At 42.1% G+C, this 18,489-nt stretch overlaps 1 protein-coding gene across 1 annotated transcript; it reads left to right on the top strand.

Annotated features, from left to right (window-relative positions):
• The first annotated feature begins 5,196 nt into the window (after positions 1 to 5,196).
• On the top strand, positions 5,197 to 18,046 carry LOC148030685 (uncharacterized). Its single transcript, XM_087687406.1, has 4 exons — positions 5,197 to 5,517; positions 5,878 to 5,963; positions 12,819 to 12,821; positions 17,887 to 18,046. Exons 1-4 carry the CDS (start codon positions 5,197 to 5,199, stop codon positions 18,044 to 18,046), a joined length of 570 nt encoding a protein of 189 aa, XP_087543532.1.
• The last annotated feature ends 443 nt before the right edge of the window (positions 18,047 to 18,489 follow it).

Here is an 18,489-nt window from a genome sequence, read left to right as displayed (position 1 = left end):
GTGCTTGCATAGACGGACAAGTTGAGGATTATGGTGGTTCGGGACATTGGAGTCTCCAATCTAATGCTCCTTAACACTCTACGGAGTGTGGAATAATTCATCTGCGTGTGATGGGTCCTATGCTCCCAAGGGAGATAGGTGTTTTTGCTTTTTGATCACTCGATCACCTAAGAGGGCAAAGGGCCAAGTGATAAGTGCCCCTTTTATGTAGGACGGCTTTGGAGGCTCAAGGAATCTTAGAGGGGCTCTGAGCTAGTAAATTCCCTATTGACCGTGGATGGAGTGTGATCACATACAGCCCAATCCCAAGGGATTGGAAGGTCCTATCCTAGGCACTAGACAATGTCTTTCTGTGAAAAGACAATTTTGTACCACTCTACGGAGTGATGATTCTTGATGTTATTATGAAATAAAATATTTGATTTTTGAATTGTTTGTTATGTGCTAAAGATTGAGTTTAACGAACCGAGTCTAATGGAGTAATAAAAGGAAGCTGATTTTATATGTCCAAATTGTGTGGTAGTATGCTTTGCTAAGTAGAAAACTAAGCAAACCCCATCAAGGAAAGTGGGAGGCTTCAATCTTGATGATTGGACACCTATGGTTGGATGGACCCGATATGTTAGGTAACTTTTCGGCACTAGATAGAGCTAATTAAATTGTGACCCTCCCAATATCGGTAAGATTAGTTACTAGGTTTAACACTGCTTTAGGGGGCCGGAGCTAAGATTTTACCTTATGGGTAGGGGGATCGAGTTACACTCTCCCTTGTCTCTCACTCTCTTTGAACAACCAAGTGCGGTATTTACCTCACTTTTGCCATTGATTGATTACAACGTGGTCTTTCTTAGGTGGGCATTAGATTCTTGTTAGGCGTGACTTGTCCATGCTTCCCCTATGAAATAGAATTGAGATTCCCATGTTCAACTAAGTCCAAGGATTCCCATGGGGAGACGGGATGGTGATGTGTATGGATATGAATTTTAGCTGACTACTAAGAGGACTCCTTCGACTCTATTGGAGGAGGCACACCACACTTGTAGGCCTCAACCCACCATACTTTAAGATTTGCATGCAACACAAATGGTACGGAATCAAAATGCTGACAATTTCTTTGTACCATCAAGTCTGAAGAAAATTTACTTAAACAACCTTGCCAAATTCTTCCATGCAATAACGAGGGTTTTAAATTTATATAAATAGCCCATCATGCTATCTATGACATTAATAGACAACCACCCAACACAAGACTTTATTATGTGTTTGCTCCCAATTTTTCTTAGCCTTTAATTATTCTGCAATAGCATTTTGCGCAGGAACTTCAAGTGCTACTGCCATGTCTCCTTCAATGTAATTCCAGACATATTTTTCCTTCAAGAAATTTGACATCCTGAACTTTCACGTAGGATAATCATTCTTGTAAAGCTTCTCACTAACAATTTAGTTGAAGTTATCAAACATTTTAACAAAATAGAAAACCTTGCTCAAAAACCTATAATCTGTAAGTAAGCTGATACCAAGTGCACCACAACTGAACATGTAGGCCTTTTCACTAACTACACAACAATAACTACAATCCGCAATCTACATCAAAATTTCTTTTGTGTCTATGACCTAGCAAATACCTAAAATCTTGGAGATTCAAAATCTATAACGTATGCATGTGTAAATGGTGGATATAGCTAACACTATAGTATACCCAAAATTTGATGTTAGGACCACTTGCAGGTCCAAAATGGAGGTTGACAAAATGACCTTGGATGCCAAAAATCACAATGGAAAATCCCTAAAGGGTTGATTTTTAGTATATATATTATTCTTCTAGATCACCTAGTTTCATTGCAATCAGAGACTGCAGCTCTGCCACCCTTACGAGCCTCTTGCAACTATAACCTAAGCCAAATCGAGCAAGGTGAAAGAGCTTCTTACCCATTTCTTGCTTGCTTCCTTGCTCCAATGCCTTCACCTCAGCCTTCAATTGAGCTTTGCATAGCCATGGGATGGCCTTAATACCATGAAAACAGACAAGAGGGGAGAGAGGTGAAGCATCGAATAATGCACACATAAGAGCAATGGAGACTTGAGAACATTGAGAGAGACAAGGCTGAAATTTTTTTCTTCTTCACACAAAAGAACTAAGTCTACGACATGATAAAAGAGTAATACAAAAGTACCACAACATATGTACACACGACCACTGAGTGTGACCCCGCATGTGACTACAACAAATATAACTAGTCAACCAACACCTATGATGTATCGAAGACCAAAGCCAAGGGAGCCCATACAAGTAAATCACGTAATTCCTAATGCTAGGCAATAAGGTAAGGTTTGGGGACCAATGAAGTTTTCCCCTCAATAACCTTAGAATAGAACATTGGAATAGTAGGATACATAAGGAGGACCATCTCATCAGTTTGGGACTCAAGGGCATTACATAGGATCAAGTTGTGAATTATGGATATAGTATAGAGCAAAGAGAGGAATGACAATAGTAGGAAGTTGGAATGATACAAGAACAAATACATCACAATAACAACTAAATGAACTAGCCCTAGTTGTAGTAGTGCTGGTGGAAAAAACTGAACATTGGGGCCTTGGTTCCCAAAACTACCATGTGCATGCTGGTCATGTGCACCATCCATACTATGTTGCTCAAAATTTGCATTTTTCCCTTCCATATAGCTTCCACTATGGGGGAGCTGTTGTCCCAAGGATGGGCTGGAAGGGTTCGTCACAGGTGAGGTGAGGATGGGCTTATCATGTTGCATAGAGGGCTTGCTCAACTCATAAGTGCTATGGAGAAAACCATGGGTGCTACCAAAACCTTGCTGGCCACGTCCCGTCTCTCCAAGGGGGGAGGGCGGTTGGTCTCATGGGGAGGACCATGCTCCTTGGGCTGAGCCAAGGGGGGTGAGAGGGTGGAGATGAGGGTGCCCATGCACTCTACGAGCAATTCCATCTTATCCATCATCTCGCTATGACGCTGATCTTGGCAGGTTTCCATCTCCCTATGGCATTGTTCCAAGTCTCGATGCTGGTCGGCATAACGGGTCTCATGTTGGCATAGAGTATGATTAAGCATAGCCAAGCAGTCTATCTCGGGGGCACCATCTTCAAACATGTCTTCACAATCCTCTTGAGCTGAGCTAAGATCATTCATTGAGGCACATGAATCCCTTATTTCACGCTGGAAGTCCTCTTGGGCCTTTGCTTTTCCCTTGTGGCCTGCAATCCTAAGTGCAGTCCACTAGACCCCCTGTTACAAAAATGGCAATATCTTGAGCTAGGAAGCTTCGATCGCTGAAATTTATTATTCAAATTAAAGCTCTCGATCCCCTCTACAAGGATGTGTTTGATAGTAAATGATTAGGGCTTTTTTGTAATTGACTTTTGTGGGCTGACTGTGTAGGACTGCCTAAGTGCATTCCACTAGACCCCCTATTACAAAAATGGCAATATCTTGAGCTAGGAAGCTCCAATTGCCAAAATTTTTTATTAAAATTAAAGATCTCGATCTCCTCTATGATGCTATGTAAAAATATCTTTGACAGTAAATGATCAGGGCTTTGCTGTAATTGACTTTTATGGGCTGACTGTGTAGGACTGCTGCTGTCCCACAGTACCTCTGAGCACAAAATTGGGTGTATCTCCCAAATCGTAGGGCAGAATGGGGATATTTTTGGCTCAGATCGAAGGGAAAGATGCCCTTTTTGAATCGAGCTATGGGGTCTGCACTCAGTCACACAAGAAGGCTTTGTTGTAATTGACTTTTGCAGGCTGACTGTGTGGGACTGGTTGTCTGCAACACCCTACAAGAACTTCTTCAATGAGCATACATTATCCCAATGCTGAGGTGCTTATTCCAAGACATCCTAGGCCTAAATGGTGGTTCTCAATGCCACATAGAGCCATACATCATTGGCATCAATAGTTCTCTTGCTAAGACCATTTCTTGACTGCATACCCTACCCATCACTGCATACATCCACCATACATTCCCAAGTGATACATCTCATTACCAATACACTACAAGGTTGTGGAATGTAAATGATCCATCTCGGGCTATTCATTCAAATGTACTTGCACTTGCAAGAAATTTTGGGCTTCGGATCACCGGGAGGTGGGCAAAGTTCCCCCCAGGCCGGGTTGTGCACCCCTTCAGGGTCTTAATCGGGAGGGGGCTTCAAGAATCCCTCTTTTGCTCCTGACTCACCTAGTCTATGTATACATGGCAGGGATTTTTAATTCAAGAAATCAGCATGCTATGCAATTTCAATTGAAAAGTTGGGCTTTTCATGAGATGCATGACCAATAAGGAAATGGGATATGGGGAGGGGTTACCTCTGCAATCAATGACTCACTGATTGCATGACTTACCCTTCTTACAAATTTCTTTCTTATCGGTTAAGAATCAAGACAAGAGTACGGTTAAGGATTAGAGTAAAAGCTTGATCAATGGGGAAAGAAATTTAAAGAGCATTCAACCATGCATGCATTTCAAGAGTGTGGAATGGGGATGGGAATTCAATTGGCACTCTCAAGCTTCAAGAAGGCATGCAATTCTTACATCTCTCTCATCAAGTGGCTGAGCTCAACAATTGGATGTAAAAGAGAGACCAAGAACTGATTGACATACCTTATTCAAGCCTGGGGAAGAGTTAATGGCTGCCCTCTCCAAGAAATTTGTGGTTGCCCTTCTTTTTGCAGCCCGTGGTACCAGATTGCTCATTTGCAGCAAGAGCTCTTCAAGAATGGTTATATAGCACATTATCTCCTTTTCCAAGAATGAAGGTCGTTGACTCATTTGTCAATTCCCCTTTTGTGTATTACAGTAGTAACACACATTTTCACGAGGAGGAAGTTGGAAGATATTGTGCCTTTCTCTCACAACTGTGATGTCCCTGAAGTGACTCGAGTTGATTATTAGCTTATTGACATCTCTGAGGATGAATTTGTGAGCCTTCTTATGGACAATGTTGGAACCAAGGATGACCTCAGACTCCCAACTGATGAGTAGCTTCTTACTCATATTAAGAATGGATTTGCTTATGGAAAGGACGTTGTTGTGATTGTCATGCCTGTGATTTAGAATGCTGAATCTGCCCTTAGATCCCTCCTCAACATCCCAGAAGATTACAACGTCTTGGCAAAGCTGGCGTGGGTATCTTCGTTCAGTCATCATTCTTCGTTGATATGAATGTTGATGTCATGCTTGATGAAGGCTTAACATCACCTAGATTGCATTACCATGTCTTCAATGGTGAGCGAATGCCCTGGTGGTTCGTCATCAAAGCAACTGGAGCTCCAGGTCATGGATCCAAGCTCTATGATAATAGTGCCCTTGAAAACCTAATGAAGAGTTTTGAATCCATCACCCGCTTCAGGCAGGCACAGTTTGACCTTGTAAAGGCTGGCCATGTTGCAGAAGGAGAGGTTACATCCATCAATCCTATGTACCTGAAGGTTGGCACACCTTCTCCCACTGGATTTGTCATGAACATGAAACCATCTGAAGTAGCATCTCTTATGCATACAAGGAATTATGTGGGCATAATGAAAGGTACTCTCTCTAGTGCATGTGCGTCAAAGGTTTACTGCATATAGTTGCAGTGGGCATGATGCCATGCTAGTGCTCAATAATGGTGCAAAAAGTGCATTAGCCTAACCCATGGCATGAAAGTAGTTGAGACATTTAGGAGACGAGTTAACCCTTGAGTGTAGTGTTTTCTTCCAAAATCCTCATGGTGTACAAAAATATCAACAACAAAGTATACATTTTTTAGAATGTCCAGTAGCTAGCATAAAAAATGGGCACCTGCCTCAAGGAACTTGTCTTACATATTCACTCAGAAGAAGTCGTTACTATCCAATCAGGGTATCCCTCTCATCACTACTCCAAATGAGTCAAATCCATGGTGGCACCTATTGAAAGAGGCTGTCCTGAGGGCTGGAGGTGAATTGTGTCAGAATATCAAGCTCCCATTACTTTCCTATCACTATGTATGACCGACATTAGCTGTTTCTAGCTATATTAGCAAGTGTGGGACATTAAATAAGTCGGTGGTCTTAGACCCAGTGTGAATGGTCCTACGGACCTTAGTACTATTGTATACACTTATGTTAAGTTAATAGTCTATGAAATAATGGAATATGATGAACAACCTGAAGGTCAGGTTGCTGCTCCATTACATTGTCTCTCTCCCTCTCTCTTCCAACATGGTATCAGAGCCATCATGGATGGGCTCTTGAAGGCATGAAGCTGTGAGAAAGACCTACAGCTTGAAGACTCAGGGCAGTGGTTGAAGAGAAGCAGGCTGTCATTGTGCAGGCTGTCATTGTATCTGTGAAGGTATGCATTTTGCCATTTTCGGTTCTATGGTTCATGGCAGTGCTTGAGGCTTGATTAGAGCCTTCAGGAGACTTGGTTGAGCATGTAGAAGGAGATGACCTGCTGCTGTAAACTATCATGCTGATGGCGTGTTTGCGCCTACTGTAAATGAAGGCTGTCTTGCTGCTCTACTGAAGACATAAATCACTACTTGAGTGATCCAGAGCTTGTATGCTTGCTTGGGAAGACATATTAATGATCTGACATGTTAATGCTTGGTCTGGAGTTGATAAATGAGCTGGAACACTGAAGTACAGATCTGAAATTGAAGATAGGTTGCTGTAAACTGAAACAGGGCAGCATACACTGATCACTCTTTGAAGCATTGAAGCCATTTGATGAGCATTTTGAGCTCTACTGAAGTGAGGGTTCATTCAGGAAGCATATGTACTGAGTTTGATACATTTGGATTGCATTTTACTGATAAAATATTCAGATCTGAAATTTTATGACAGGCTGAAAACTGTCATAAAACTGTCATCATCATACACTCATTGACTTGAAGAAATACATGCCTTTTGTTACCTACAGGGAGTTGTATGGTGCGGGATATGATTGTTGAATGCTATGAGCATTGAGATGAGCATTGAAGGCTCTTAAAAACTGAAATCTGAATGAGAGAACAAATGTTTTGACAGTGTATTGGCTGGTCATAAACAGTCCATGTACTTTTCGACATTACTTCTTGAAGACAGAGAGTCTGCGAATGCCCGTATGGTTATGTATTGATCCCTACACACAGTGGCATATGTATGAAGTGGCTTGAGGATTTCTTGGGCTGAAATACATCTTGGTTTGACAGTTTATTGGCTGTATACAATCTGTGAGCAGATTTATGTCACTTGTACTTGTTGGATATGCACTGTTTTGTGCCCGTATGACTATGTCTAGTTGCCTACATATACTAGCAAATGTCTGGGAAAGTTTGGAGCATGTATGACATGTTTTAAAGTGGTTTTTGACAGTAAATTCACTGTTGGACTGAAAAATTATAGGTTTTAGACTGCGTATTCTCTTTACTACAATAAGCTTGCATGACATAGAGTTACAATACCTGCAAAGTCTATGTACTGACTGATGTACCTACGGGTTATACCACATGTTTGTGGATGTTTTTGAGGTTGTAAAGGGCTGAAATACCCTATTTTTTGCAGAGAATAGTTGCAGAAAACTGTCATAAACAGTCAAGGACTGAGGTTGGTCAGAGTGACTTGTTGGCTTGCAGGAAGTCAGGTAGTGACTAAATAGTGTCTAGTACAACATGGCAAATGCAGAAAGGACTGACAACATAACCCAGATAGTGGGGGAAAAGCTTGATAGTAACAATTATGCCATATGGAAGTTCCGCATGGAGAACTTCTTAATAGGGAAAGCTTGATAGTAACAATTATGCCATATGGAAGTTCCGCATGGAGAACTTCTTAATAGGGAAAGGCTATTAGGAGTTGATGACTGGAGCAGAAGCTGAACCTGAGCTCCCAGATTGACCTACGGCTGATCAGAGACGATTACATCGAGCTTGGATAGAAAGAGCTCGTAGAGTCTTGCACTGGCTCTCTTTATGTATCTCAGATGCCATGGTAATGTAGATAATGAGCTGCAGCTCTCCTAAGGATGCATGGGACATTTTGGTCAAGTATTATGGCACAACCACAAGTGCCAGGAAGATACAATTGAAGCAGAAGTTCAACAACATGGAGAGGAAGAGCAGATCTATATAGGATTATGTCACGGAGGTTAAGACCATTGCGGATCAGTTGGCATCTGTTGGTTCACAGGTTGAAGATGAATACATGGTTGCTGTGACCTTGAACAGCTTGGGGCCTGAGTATAAGTCTTTTGACACTTCTGTGTCTGTGCAGGCTGAAATGCCTGATTTCAATGAGCTGGTTGCATTGCTTATCCATGAAGAGGTTAAGCTTGGTTTGGCTGCAAGATCTAGCAGTTCTAAAAACAAGGATGCAGTTTTCTATTCCAATCAACATGGCCGTGGAAACCGTGGTAGAGGCTATGGATTTGGCAGAGGAGGCCAGCAAAATGCATCCTATGGCAATAACAATCAGCAGATATCGAATGCAAGAGGTGGTGGAAACTTTAGAGGCAGGGGGAGATCTAGCCCTAGAGGTAGAGGCTCCTGGCAATAGCAACATCCATATGACAATCCGAACAAGGATAAGGATTATCATTACTGCGGAAAGTATGGGCATATTGCCAAGGACTACTGGAAGAAGCAGGGCAATCAGAAAGGCAAACAACATGGGCATTTTGCTACATCTAGTCAGGCAGATGATACTTCAGGAGATAGATTGTTTGCCATACAGTATGTAAAAGACAGAGTTGCTGAAAAATCCACTGATGGTGCAGTTTGGTATATTGTTTCAGGGGCATCGAACCATATGACTCCTCATGGTGATTGGTTCACTGATATGGTGGCTGAAAAAAATGTCTATGCCTGTACAGGTGATGACACGCAGCATAGCATTGAGCATAAAGGCAAAGTGCCTCTTGTGGTTCATGATGGCAAAAAGAAAAATTTGCATGATGTATTGCATGTTCCTTCGATTACGAAGAACCTATTGTCTGTTGCGCGGAGCAGAACTTGCAGGTTAGATTTAACAAGCATGGTTGCTTTATTGAAGAGTTTGGTAATGGATGCAAGTTAATAGCTCGTGGTCACAGGAATGGCAGAATGTTTACTCTTGATGATACCTTGCCAGAGCTGAATTCAGTCATGTTTGCCCATGATGGTTCTGGCACTATCAGAGACTTGGAAATTTGGCACAAGAGAGTGGGTCATGTAAATTTGCAAAGGCTGCAAATTATACAGAAAAAATAGCTTGTTACAGGTTTACCCAAGTTCCAATATTCAGATATTGGTCATGTATGTGATGCTTGCCAGTTTGGTAAGCAGTCAAGGTTGCCATTTGTCAGGCATGTAAGGCAGAGTACACGTCCGTTGCAGTTAGTGCACTCTGATGTTTGGGGGCCAGCCCATAATGCATCCATGGGAGGCTCGAAGTATTATGTTACATTCATTGATGATTACAGTCGCTATACTTGGGTTTACATTCTGAAGACAAAGGTTGAGGTGTTTACTATTTTTCAGCAGTTTAAAAAGCAGGTTGAAAAGGAATTTGACTGTTATATCTCTTGCTTGAGGTCAGATAGTGGTGGGGAGTATGTGTCAAATAAGTTTGACAACTTTTCGGCTGAAAATGGCATATGTAGGCAGCTTACCTGTAGCTACACCCCTCAGCAAAATGGGGTAGCTGAAAGGAAGAACAGGGTCTTGATGGAAGATGCTCATGCCATGATGAATGAGAAGAAGATGCCACTCTATTATTGGGCTAAGGCTGTTATGACAGCCATGTATATCTTAAATCGGACTCCCACTGCAGGTATTCATGAGATGACACCGTTTGAGAGGCTGTATGGCTATAAGCCGGATGTAAGTCACATGAAAGTCTTTGGCTGTCTTGCTTATGTGCATATTCCAGATGAAAAAAGGAAGAAGCTGGATCCAAAAGCGCATAAGTGTGTCTTCATTGGATACTCACAAGAGAAGAAGGCATACAAATGCTATGATCCCTCTACCAAGGAGACCTTCGTGAGCAGGGATGTTATTTTTTATGAGATGGGTTCTTGGTATGTATCACCGGCAATAATGCCATCAGATATGCCTTCCACTCATGTATCTACAGTTGATATGCAGTAGAGCACTGCTATGACAGGACCTAGTAGTCAAGTAGTATCTCCATGGACAGGGAGATTGAGGAGCTCACCGTCCACTGACACCAGTATGTCAGTGAGGGGGAGATATGATGTCGCGGACAAAGAAAAAGAGAAAGTTACTGAGGATGTATCTAGGATGATGACACGTGGTAGGATGACTTCTGGATATGAGTCTACTGACACTTTAGATAGTGAACTTGGTATTCCAATTGTCTATACGCCTGGTGTAAGGCAGAGCAGGTACATTCCGCCTCATGAGAGAGGGAAATCGAGCAGTGCACCACATCTTAGATGCTCACAGAGGGTTAGATACCCTGTTGATAGGTTGACATATAGTGGCTACACTGCAAAGCATTATGCTTACATGACAAAAGTGATGGAGATCAAAGAACCAGGTACATATGCTAAAGCAGTGGAAAATGAGAACTGGTGTTGTGTAGCTATGGATGAAGAAATAAATGCCTTGGCTAAAAATAAGACATGGGATCTTGTGCCACTGCCTAAAGGAAAAAAGATCATTGGCTACAAATGGGTCTACAAAATCAAATGCAAGTCAGATGGCAGTGTGGAAAGGTACAAAGCCAGGCTGGTTGCTAAGGGGTATGCCCAACAGTATGGACTTGATTATGAGGAAACATTCAGCCCTGTTGCCAAAATGGCAACCATACGCACTGTGATTGCTTTGGCTGATGCTAGAGGATGGAAATTACAGCAAATGGACGTTAAGAATGCATTTCTTAATGGTGACTTGGCAGAGAATGTCTATATGGTTCAGCCATAAGGGTATGTTCACCCTGATTTTCAGCATTATGTATGCAAGCTAAAAAAGGCACTATATGGGCTAAAGCAGGCTCCGAGAGCTTGGCATGCTAGGATCAATAACTACTTGCAGAGGTTGGGTTTTACTGTTGGTAGGGCTGATCACAGCCTATTTACAAAGAAGACCGGTAGTACTGGTCATATATGTTGATGATTTGATAATCACTAGTGATGATGACTTGGGCATACAACATGTAATGAAGATGCTTAAATTTGAATTTGACATGAAAGATCTAGGTGAATTGAAATACTTTTTGGGTATTGAGGAAATCAAGGCTGAAAATGGTTTATGGCTGATGCATAAACACTATGCCATGGAAATGCTAAAGAAGTATGGCATGGCTGAATGCAAACCATTGGATACACCCCTTGATCAGAATGTCAAGCTGGACGTTAGCACTAGAGCTGAAATTCAGGATGTGACTATGTACAGGCAGATGGTTGGAAGTCTGATCTACTTGACCATCACTATGCCGGATTTGAGTTATGCAGTTGGGCTCATAAGTCAATTTATGCAGAAGTCCAGGAAGCCACATTTGGATTCTGTTAGGCAGATTATGAGATATGTTAAGTCCACTGTAGATTATGGGCTGTTCTATATGAGAGATAAGCCCTTGAAACTAGTTGGATACACAGATGCAGATTGGGCAGGATGCTCATATGATCGCAGATCTACGAGTGGTTATGCTTTTGGCCTTGGAAGTGGCATGATCAACTGGAGCAGCAAGAAGCAACCAACGGTTGCATTGTCTAGCACTGAGGCAGAGTACAGAGGTGCTGCATTGGCAGCATGTGAGATTTCATGGCTGCTCAAGCTTATGGCTGATTTGGATATTCAGGTGGATGCTCCAATGACCTTATTATGTGACAATCTCAGTAGTGTACTCCTGGCAACGAATCCAGTATACCATGCCAGGACAAAACACATAGAGGTACACTACCATTTTATCAGAGAGATGGTTCTTGCAGGGAGATAGATCTTATGCATGTGAAGACTGATGAACAGGTTGCAGATATCTTTACCAAGTCTTTGGGTAAAGATAAGTTTAGTAGTTTCAGACAGCTACTTGGAGTTCATCAGATGATTTGAGTGTCAAGATTATGGGAGAGAAGGAAGGAGTCTCACTTGTAGCTTTCTTGCTTGCGCAATGGGGGAATACACACACGGGTGGAGGCTGAAAACAGTTTTCCTCTTCTTAGTTGTGTAAGCCAAAAGAACTCACTTACAAAGAAATAGAAGAACCCTATATATGGGTCTCAAACCAAACTCAACTAACTAAGGTGGCATACTAACTGAGCCACAAACTAGAGTAGATAAGGATAGCTATCATGTAGCTATTATTCATGGGCAGTGTACCAACCACGTCTGCAACTGACAAGTCGGTGACATAAATACACAACGGTCACCCTGGCGTATCACAAGTGGAGCTCGATATCTCAACACTCCCCCTCGAGCTCAATCCCAATTCCTGCACACCAAGCAGGTCTCTGAACTTGCGCAGCTTCTCTGCGCCCAATGCCTTCGTGAATATGTCAACTACCTGATCCTCTGTGCTGACATAAACTAGATCAATAAGACCTAGTAAAACCCTCTCTCGCACATAGTGATAATGCACCTCAATGTGCTTTGTTCTAGCATGATAGACTGGGTTATTTGCCAAGTGTATACTACTCATGTTGTCACAATAAATGACAACTGGCCCATCTGTAGGCTGATGCATATCATAAAGTAGCTTATGCAACCAAGCTACCTCACATGCAGCCATTGCTACACCCCTGTACTCAGCCTCTGTGCTCGACAAGGCAACGGTAGGCTGTTTCTTGCTGCTCCAAGTGACTGCAGCACTCCCAAAAGAGAACACATATCCACTGGTAGATCGTCTATCAGAAATACTACCAGCCCAATCAGCATCAGTGTATCCATGCAACTGTATCTGAACCCCAGTCTCATAAAATAGTCCATACTGCAATGTGGACTTCATATACCTGAGTATGCGTCTAGCCGCATCCAAATGTGGTTTCCTTGGAGCCTGCATAAACTGACTTACCAATCCAACAGCATAGCTCAAATCTGGCCTGGTAATAGTCATATAAATCAAGCTTCCTACTATGCGTCTGTATATAGTAGGGTCTTCCAGAATCTCACCTGCATCTGCGCTCAGCTTCACATTCTGCTCCAAAGGAACTGAAATAGGCTTACAGCCTGTCATCCCATATTTGGACAGCATGTCCAATCCATATTGCCTCTGCAAGAGCTGTATCCCACTTGGTGATCTAATCACCTCAATGCCCAAGAAATAACGCAGCTCTCCCAAATCCTTCATCTCAAACTTCTTCTTCAATAGCATTTTCACATGAAGGATATCTTCATCACTGTCACCTGTCATAATCAAATCATCAACATAAATGACAAGTAGCATAATACCTTTCTCTGTTTTTCTCACATAAAGTGAGAAATCTGCCTTGGAAATCTGAAAGCCAATAGTGACAAGATACTGTCCTATCTTGTCAAACCATGCTCTAGGTGCTTGCTTCAAGCCATACAAGGCTTTCTTCAACCTGCAAACAAACTCAGGATGAACAGCATGCACATAACCTGGTGGCTGCTCCATATAGACCTCTTCTTGAAATCACCATGCAAGAAGGCATTCTTTACATCCATCTGATGTAAAGACCATCCCTTTGATGCAGCCCTAGCAATGACTGCTCTTACAGTTGCCATCCTTGCAACTGGACTGAATGTTTCTTCATAGTCAATGCCATATGTTTGTGCATACCCCTTGACTACTAATCTTGCCTTGTATCTGTTCACAGAACCATCTGCATTGTGCTTCACCTTATAAACCCACTCACAGCCAATTGCATTTTTACCTTTAGGCAAAGGTACCAATTCCCATGTAGCATTTGTTTCCAAGGCATCCATTTCTTCATCCATGGCTTTCTCCCATTTTTCTTTTCCCATGGCTTCCTCAAAAGAAGTGGGTTCTGGTTCCTGTATCACTTTAACCATATATGCATAGTGAATGGCTGTAAATCCATCATATTTCAACCTATCCACAGGATACCTAGCTCTCGTAGACCTGCGCAAAGTAGGTTCACTCCCAGGTGCTCTCAAAACATCCCTGGTCTTCCTTACTCTAGGTGTAACAATAGAAGAAATACCCAACTCATCATCAATGCTCTATTCTGAGCCACTGGATTCACCATCCACATAAGAGTGACCTGCATTCACATCAAACATGGGCTGATCAACCTTCTCTTTTCCTTTTTGTGATACCTGCATACCACTATTTGCATTGCTTTGAGAAGAATCTCCTGATCTCAATCTGCATGTCCATGGCGAAGAATGTGAACCACTGCTAGAGGACGCTCCAGTTCCACTAATATTTTGTGACTACTGCTGTGAATTCTGTGCAGTATTACCATTTTGTGCATCTACATCATCAATCACATTTACTGGTTTATACCAGCTACTCATCTCATCAAAAACAACATCTCTGCTCACTGTAAACTTACAAGTAGAAGGGTTATAGCATCTATACCCTTTTTGCTGCAGAAAGTAACCAATAAAGATGCACTTCTCAGCTTTTGGATCCAACTTGGATCTCAACTCATCTAGCACATGTACATAGGCAATGCAACCAAAAATTTTCAAATGAGAAATATCTGGTTTCCTACCAGTATACCTCTCCTCTGGAGTCATTCCATGTATTGCTGCAGTGGGAGTCCTGTTCATTATATAGACTGCTGTAGCAACTGCTTCAGCCCAATAAAAATATGGCAAGTCTTTTTCATTGAGCATGGCACGAGATACCTCTCCAATATGCCTGTTTTTCCTTTCTGCAATTCCATTTTGTTGAGGGGTATGACTGCATGAATATTGTTGCTTTATGCCATGCTCCTGCAAGAACTTTGCAAACTCATTTGAGAGGTACTCTCCCCCTCCATCTAACCTTAGGCATTTTATTTGCAGGCCTGTTTCTTTTTCAACCATAGCTTTAAGGGTTTTGAAATGCCCAAAAACTTCACTTTTCTTTTTCATAAAATACACCCAAACTTTTCTGCTATAGTCATTAATAAAAGTGACAAAATAATGACAGCCTCCAAGAGATGCAGCTTTAGTAGTCCACACATCAGAGTGGATTAATTCCAATGGCTTCTCACTCTCTTGAAAATGTCTAGGAAATGGTTTCCTTGCCTGTTTTCCAAACTGACAGGCTTCACATACCTTATGCATTTCTGCAACCTTGAATTTAGGCAAACCTGCAACAATATTTTGGGCCTGCATTGATTTAAGTCGATGTACATTAACATGACCAATGCGTTTATGCCAGATATCAATATCTGCAACTACACCGGTCCCATGTGCAAACATTGCTGCACTCAATTTAGGCATGTCTGCATCCAACGTAAACATTCTGCCCTTTTTCTTTCCTTTTGCTATCAAGCGACCTTTATTTTTTATATCCTCAACAAAGCATCCATGAGGATTAAATCTGACCTGCAAGCCCTGCTCAACCATTTGACCAATAGAAACCAGATTCTTGGTGATATTCGGGACATGAAATACATCGGACATGTATTTCTTTTTCCCATCCTGCATAGACAAAGGAATTTTTCCAATCTGCACAATAGAATGTGTAGTATCATCACCAGTCTCCACAAATCCTGGTTTTTCCATTTTCCTTGCATCCTCCATCCATTCTGCATGACCTGTCATGTGGTTTGATGCACCTGAGTCAACATACCATACATCATTGCTTTCTTCTGCACTTGTCATAGAATTATTCATGTGCTGCACCATAAACAAATGCTCATTTCTGTCATCACCCTGTCTACTAGAAGATGTATAATTCCCTTGTTGCAGTTTTCCATTCATGATGTCATTCTGCTTTTTATAGCAGTCTTTAGCCATATGACCCATTTTACCATAGTAGTAGCATTCAACATTACTGTTTGTATTTTGGCCTCTTTGCCATCCACCACGACCTCTTTGGCTCCCCCTGCCTCTAGAGTTACCACGTCCTCCTCCATAGGACTGGTTTTCTTGAATTTGCTGCATATTCTGATTTCTACCACGGCCTCCAAATCGGCCTCCTCTACCTCTGCCTCTACCTCTTCCAGCATTTGAGTAGAAGACAGCTTCTTTTGAAGTTCCTCCTGAAGAAGATGCACCACCATTTCTCTGCTCCTCAGAAATTAGAAGAGCAATCAACTCCTCAAAGTCAGGAAATCTTTCACGAACTGAAATGGATGTCCGAAACTGTGCATAATCCTTTCCTAGACCATTCAAGGTCACAGAAACTAAATCATCATCTTCCACTGGCGACCCAATGGAAGCAAGTGCATCTACAATCTTCTTCACCTTCATGTGGTAGTCATTGATGCTCATACTTTCTCTTTGCACATTATGCAACTCTTGCTTGAGCTGCATTTTCCTGGCTTGCGTATTTGTGCTATACATTTTTGACAAAGTATCCCATGCCTCCTTTGGCGTACTTGCATCCTGAATATGCACAATCATAGAGTCTGAAATACTGATAGACAGCCAGTACATAACTTTCCTGGCTCTCTCATGCCATGCTTTGAATGCCTGCATTTGCTGTTGATTGGAAACATCAGGAAGAACTGGTTCTTCTTCATTTCCTGCAACAAATTCCCAATATCCTTTTCCCATAAGGAAATTCGTCATTCTAAACTTCCATGCTTGGAAGTTGTTCTTGTCAAGCTTTTGAGTGACAATCTGTGAAAGAGAATCAGATGCCATTACAGAACACTGCAAAAAATTATGTCACTAAAAAAAACACAGCTTCACCCTCACAAGGGAAAATCTGCAAAATTGGCAAAAGTGGTATTTGACCACACAGTCACTTCCTAGTGACGATTTTGCATCAACAGGCAACAGGGATGATTCTGTAACTCCCAATGTCTCTGTGCACAAGCATACGATGCAATTTCTACAGTAACTTTTCACCAACCTGTAGAACAGTGGCTGCACAGCATAAAACTGGGCCTTTTCCTGAGTGCATGCAGAAAACTTCCGCATCCAAAACAGGCCCCGAAATGGCCTCAAATAAAAAAAACAAGGTCGCCTATGGCTAAAGCCCTTTCCCGCAGCATATACTGCCCTCTTGCTTCACCGCGAAGGGCGTCTCAACCTGAGACAATGCACTCCTGCACTTTCCGGCTGTGCTACCTGCAGAGATCTGCTCCCAAAACAGAAAATGAAAGCAACACTGCTCCTCTTACCAGAACACCGCGAGCTTGGCTTGCTTTCTTGAGCTCCTTACCACGAACAAGGCTCTGATACCATGTCAAGATTGTGGGAGAGAAGGAAGGAGTCTCACTTGTAGCTTTCTTGCTTGCACAATGGGGGAATACACACAAGGGTGGAGGTTGAAAACAGTTTTCCTCTTCTTAGTTGTGTAAGCCAAAAGAACTCACTTACAAAGAAATAGAAGAGCCCTATATATGGGTCTCAAACCAAACTCAACTAACTAAGGTGGCATACTAACTGAGCCACGAACTAGAGTAGATAAGGATAGCTATCATGTAGCTATTATTCATGGGCGGTGTACCAACCGCGTCTACAACTGGCAAGTCGGTGACATAAATACACAACGGTCACCCTGGCGTATCACGAGTGGAGCTCGATATCTCAACATTGAGCTTGAGGGGGAGTGTTAAAATATCAACCTCCCATTACTCTCCTATCAGTATGTATGACCGACATTAGCTGTGTCCAGCTATATCAGCAAGTGTGGGACATTAAATAAGTCGGTGGTCTTAGACCCAATGTGAATGGTCCTACGGACCTTAGTACTATTGTATACACTTATGTTAAGTTAATAGTCTATGAAATAATTGAATATGATGAACAACCTGAAGGTTAGGTTGCTGCTCCATTACATTGTCTCTCTCCCTCTCTCTTCCAACAAACTGAGGGAGCCCAAGATTTTTTATGCTACCACTGATAGCCCCTTTGTGAGGGAGAAAGGCATTCCATGTTTCGGGTTCTCTCCCATGCCTAATACACCTATTCTACTACATGACCACAATGAGTTTCTAAACAAAAAAGAGTATCTGAAAGGGATTATAGTGTAGGTTGAAATCATCAAATCCTTTCTATCGTCAGATGAAAATGGAGCCTGGCCAGATCTGTACATACTCTTGTGCATTGGATTGTGCCATCAAAACAATGAAGGCAGAGGATCCCATGGGAATGTACAAGGGCTTTGTACCGACGGTAATGAGGCAGGACCCATACATAGTAGTTTTGTTCATGACTCTGGAGGAAGTTCTATGCATACGGCATCTAAAGTTAATATACAATCAGATGAAAGCTCATCTCCCTACAGGTCCACTTCACAACATTCTTCTTCATCACCCTACCGGTCTCAAAGTTGAAAACGAGCTGCCATTTTTGTCTCCTTTCCTCCAGATTTGGCCAATCCTCCTAACATAGCTCTTGTGTGTCTTCCAAGAAAGCTGCCATCTCTGCCTGTGTACTTGAAAAGTAGGGTTTATTGTTGGAAAATGACTAGATT

This window comes from Lygodium microphyllum, chromosome 10, assembly GCF_053477565.2.
Source record: "Lygodium microphyllum isolate KBCC chromosome 10, Lygodium_microphyllum_v1.1.10, whole genome shotgun sequence".
NCBI lineage: Eukaryota > Viridiplantae > Streptophyta > Polypodiopsida > Schizaeales > Lygodiaceae > Lygodium > Lygodium microphyllum.
The sequence above is the reverse complement of the archived record's forward strand: the minus strand, read 5'-3'. Positions and strand labels throughout refer to the sequence as shown.

What these genes read in the sequence shown, in the direction of transcription:
- LOC148030685 (XM_087687406.1), top strand. Translation starts at nt 5,197, where the DNA reads ATGAATGTTGATGTCATGCTTGATGAAGGCTTAACATCACCTAGATTG. An exon ending in TGAACATGAAACCATCTGAA is followed by an intron (nt 5,518 to 5,877) that starts GTAGCATCTCTT and finishes CTATCCAATCAG; the next exon opens with GGTATCCCTCTCATCACTAC.